At 46.1% G+C, this 5,000-nt stretch overlaps 1 protein-coding gene across 1 annotated transcript in view; it reads left to right on the top strand.

Annotated features, from left to right (window-relative positions):
* taf9 (TAF9 RNA polymerase II, TATA box binding protein (TBP)-associated factor) overlaps nt 1–5,000 on the top strand; it is a 13,121-nt gene that overhangs the window by 4,353 nt on the left and 3,768 nt on the right. Inside the window, exons 2-5 of the mRNA XM_028595839.1 lie at nt 617–698; nt 2,883–3,019; nt 4,460–4,594; nt 4,683–4,764. Coding sequence (XP_028451640.1) covers nt 617–698; nt 2,883–3,019; nt 4,460–4,594; nt 4,683–4,764 — 436 coding nt within the window. The remainder of the gene's footprint in view (nt 1–616; nt 699–2,882; nt 3,020–4,459; nt 4,595–4,682; nt 4,765–5,000) is intronic.

Here is a 5,000-nt window from a genome sequence, read left to right as displayed (position 1 = left end):
AATTCCAATGTTTTGTTCGTCGTCTTCGACGCTTTTCTGATGTTTTTTGTCATTTTTTTTCGCCGTTTTTGCCACTTTTTACGATGTCTTTGTCACTTTTTAAGATGTCTGCCACTTTTTACGATGTCTTTGTCACTTTTTAAGATGTCTGTCACTTTTTACGATGTCTTTGTCACTTTTTACGATGTCTTTGTCACTTTTTACGATGTCTGTCACTTTTTACGATGTCTTTGTCACTTTCTACGATGTCTTTGTCACTTTTTACGATGTCTTTGTCGCTTTCTACGATGTCTTTGTCACTTTTTACGATGTCTGTCACTTTCTACGATGTCTTTGTCACTTTCTACGATGTCTTTGTCACTTCTTACGATGTCTTTATCACTTTTTACGATGTCTTTGTCACTTTCTACGATGTCTTTGTCACTTTCTACGATGTCTTTGTCACTTTTTAAGATGTCTTTGTCACTTTCTACGATGTCTTTGTCACTTTTTACAAGTTTTTTGTCACTTCTTTTGGTTTTTTTGAACATTTTTTTATCGTGATGATATGGTATGGTGAGGCCTCTGGTGATTCCCGCCCCTCCCTGACGTGATAAACCTTACCTGTTGTTTGCAGGTGATGATCCAGATCCTGAAGGACATGGGCATCACCGAGTACGAGCCCCGAGTCATCAACCAGATGTTGGAGTTCACCTACAGTAAGTTAACAAACACAGTGTTTATTATTCGTGAAGAACGGACCAGCTGCCGTAAAGCCTGATTCGTGCTTCTGTGTTAAATCTACACCGTAGCCTGACATCACCATCACTCTACCACACACACACACACACACACACACACACACACACACACACACACACACAGACAGACAGACAGACACACACACACACACACACACACAGACAGACACATACACACACACAGACACACACACACAGACACACACACACACACACACACACACACACACACACACACACACACACAGACACAGACACACACACACACACACACACACACACACACACACACACACACACACACACACACACACACACACACACACAGACACACACACAGACAGACACACACACACACACAGACACACACACAGACAGACACATACACACACACACACACACACACAGACAGACACATACACACACACACACACACACACACACACACACACACACACACACACACACACACACACACACACACACACACACACACACACACACACACACACACACACACACACACACACACACACACACACAGACACACACACACACACAGACACACACACACACACACAGACAGACACACACATACACGCACACACACACACACACAGACACACACACACACACATAGACATAGAGACACACGCACAGACACAGACATAGAGACACATACATAGACATAGAGACACACAGACATAGAGACACATGCACAAACACAGACATAGAGACACATACATAGACATAGAGACACATACATAGACATAGAGACACACAGACATAGAGACACACGCACATACACAGACATAGAGACACACACACAGACATAGAGACACACAGACATAGAGACACACGCACAGACACAGACATAGAGACACATACATAGACATAGAGACACACACACATACAAAGACATAGAGACACACACACAGACATAGAGACACACACACATACGTAGAGACACACATACACAGACATAGAGACACATACATAGACATAGAGACACACACACATACACAGACATAGAGACACACGCACATACACAGACATAGAGACACATACATAGACATAGAGACACACACACACACAGACATAGAGACAGACACATACATAGACATAGAGACACACACACAGACATAGAGACACACATACACAGACATAGAGACACACACACAGACATAGACACACAGACACCGACATAGAGACACACAGACACAGACCTAGAGACAGACATAGAGACACACAGACATAGAGACACACCCGCACAGACATAGAGACACATACACAGACATAGAGACACACACACATACACAGACATAGAGACACACACAGACATAGAGACGCACAGACACAGACACGCACCCGCACAGACACAGACATAGAGACACACACACAGACATAGAGACGCACCCGCACAGACACAGACATAGAGACCCACACACAGACACAGACATAGAGACACACAGACATAGAGACACACACACAGACATAGAGACACACACACACACACACATAGAGACACACAGACAGACATATAGACACACAGACACAGACATAGAGACACATACACATACATAGACATAGAGACACACACACAGACATAGAGACACACAGACAGACATAGAGACACAGAGATAGAGACACATACACAGACATAGAGACACACACACAGACATAGAGACACACAGACAGACATAGAGACACATACACAGACATAGAGACACACACACAGACATAGAGACACACACAGACATAGAGACACACACACACAGACAAAGAGACACACAGACATACACACACACACACACATGTATACGCACACACAGATACACACATAAACGTGCACACAGTCTGAAGATAATCCCCATCACTCTCACTCGCTCTACCACACACACACACACACATGGACACTCACACACAGACATACACACACATATACACAAACGGAGACAAACACACACACACACACACACAGAAACACAGACGCACACATATATACGCACACGCAGACATGCACGCTTTCAGCGTTCAACAACAGAAAGTTGGAGATGATTTCCTTGTTTGTTCGTCATATCTCGAGATAGTCACCGACGTTATCTCGTACCTTCCTCACCAGGCGTCGTTCTCTCTTCACAGGATACGTGACGACTATCATCGAGGACGCCAAAATCTACGCCACGCACGCCAAGAAGTCCAGCGTTGACGCCGACGACATCAAACTGGCCATCCAGTGCCGCATGGACCAGTCGTTCACCTCGCCGCCGCCACGAGACGTAAGCATGAGCTAGGGCTGGGCGACATGGACCAAAAGTCATATCCCGATATGTTTTGGCTGAATATCGATATACGATACACAGTACAGGCCAAAAGTTTGGACACACCTTCTCATTCAATGCGTTTCCTTTTTATTTTCATGACTATTTACGTTGTAGATTCTCTCTGAAGGCATCAAAACTATGAATGAACACATATGGAATTATGTACTTAACAAAAAAGTGTGAAATAACTGAAAACATGTCTTATATTTTAGATTCTTCAAAGTAGCCACCCTTTGCTTTTTTTCCTTAATAAGGGAAATAATCCCACTAATTAACCCTGACAAAGCACACCTGTGAAGGTAAAACCATTTCAGGTGACTACCTCATGAAGCTCATTGAGAGAACACCAAGGGTTTGCAGAGTTATCAAAAAAAGCAAAGGGTGGCTACTTTGAAGAATCTAAAATATAAGACATGTTTTCAGTTATTTCACACTTTTTTGTTAAGTACATAATTCCATATGTGTTCATTCATATTTTTGATGCCTTCAGTGAGAATCTACAATGTAAATAGTCATGAAAATAAAAAGGAAACTCATTTGAATGAGAAGGTGTGTCCAAACATTTGGCCTGTACTGGTATATCCCGATATTTTTTTTTCCGCAAAGTGAGAGCAAATGTTCAGTCAAAGTCAAAGCCAAGTTTGACATGTCACAAGTAGTTTCATAAAAACCGGCTATTTCAGTGAACAGTTGCAAAAATCAAATGAATAAATAATAAAACAGGTTTCTTCACCTGGTTCAATGCTCAGCTGTTCAAATAACAATAAAATCTAACCCTCTAACCCTCCTCCACCCCTCCCCTCCTCTCCTCTCCTCTCCTCTAACCCTCCTCCCCTCCTCCTCTCCTCTCCTCTAATCTCCTCCCCTCCCCTCCCCTCCTCTCCTCTCCTATACTCTACTCTAATCTCCTCTACTCCCCTCCTCCTCCCCTCCCCTCCTCCTCTCCTCTCCTCTAACCCTCCTCTCCTCTCCTCTAATCTCCTCCCCTCCCCTCCCCTCCTCTCCTCTCCTCTACTCTAATCTCCTCTACTCCCCCTCCTCCCCCCCCCTCCTCCTCTCCTCTCCTCTAACCCTCCTCCCTCCTCCTCTCCTCTACTCTACTCTAATCTCCTCTACTCCCCTCCTCCTCCCTCCCCTCCTCCTCCCTTCCTCCTCCTCTCCTCTAACCCTCCTCCCCTCCTCCTCTCCTCTACTCTACTCTAATCTCCTCTACTCCCCTCCTCCTCCCCTCCCCTCCTCCTCCCTTCCTCCTCCTCTCCTCTAACCCTCCTCCCCTCCTCCTCTCCTCTCCTCTACTCTACTCTAATCTCCCCCCCCCCTCCTCCTCTCCCCTCCTCCTCTCCTCCCCTCCTCCTCCTCTCCTCCTCCTCCTCCCCTTCCTCCTCCTCCTCCCAGTTCCTGTTGGAAGTAGCGAGGCAGAAGAACCAGACTCCTCTCCCTCTGATCAAGCCCTACACCGGGCCCAGACTCCCTCCAGACCGATACTGTCTGACAGCGCCGAACTACCGACTCAAGTCCATTCAGAAGAAGGTCAGAAACGTTTCTTGGAAGGTGAATTTCGTGCCTTTTAGGACCCCCCAAAATAAATCCACCTTTCTTCTTCTTTGGTTCCTCCCAGGTGTCGTCGTCTGCCGGCAGGATAACGGTGCCGCGCCTCAACGTAGGCTCCGTCTCCAGCCGGCCGGGCACGCCCACTCTCGGTGAGTCTCTCTCGCGCAGCCAGACCTTACTCCGCAGCGCTGCGGAGGAAGGTCTGGCTGGTCCACACAGCCTGGACCTTTCTCCCAGCAGACATGTTGACTTGTCATAGTAGGAGAAGCACAGCTGAGATTGAAAACCTTAACGATGGCTCAGTTCCATCAAGTGTTCCAGTAAGATATATCAGTGAGTCAGCATGAACAATACCAGGACCTCTCCTAAGTGGAATGCAGCCATC

The sequence above is a fragment of the Perca flavescens genome, chromosome 13, assembly GCF_004354835.1.
Source record: "Perca flavescens isolate YP-PL-M2 chromosome 13, PFLA_1.0, whole genome shotgun sequence".
In the NCBI taxonomy this organism is placed as follows: Eukaryota; Metazoa; Chordata; class Actinopteri; order Perciformes; family Percidae; genus Perca; species Perca flavescens.
The sequence above is the reverse complement of the archived record's forward strand: the minus strand, read 5'-3'. Positions and strand labels throughout refer to the sequence as shown.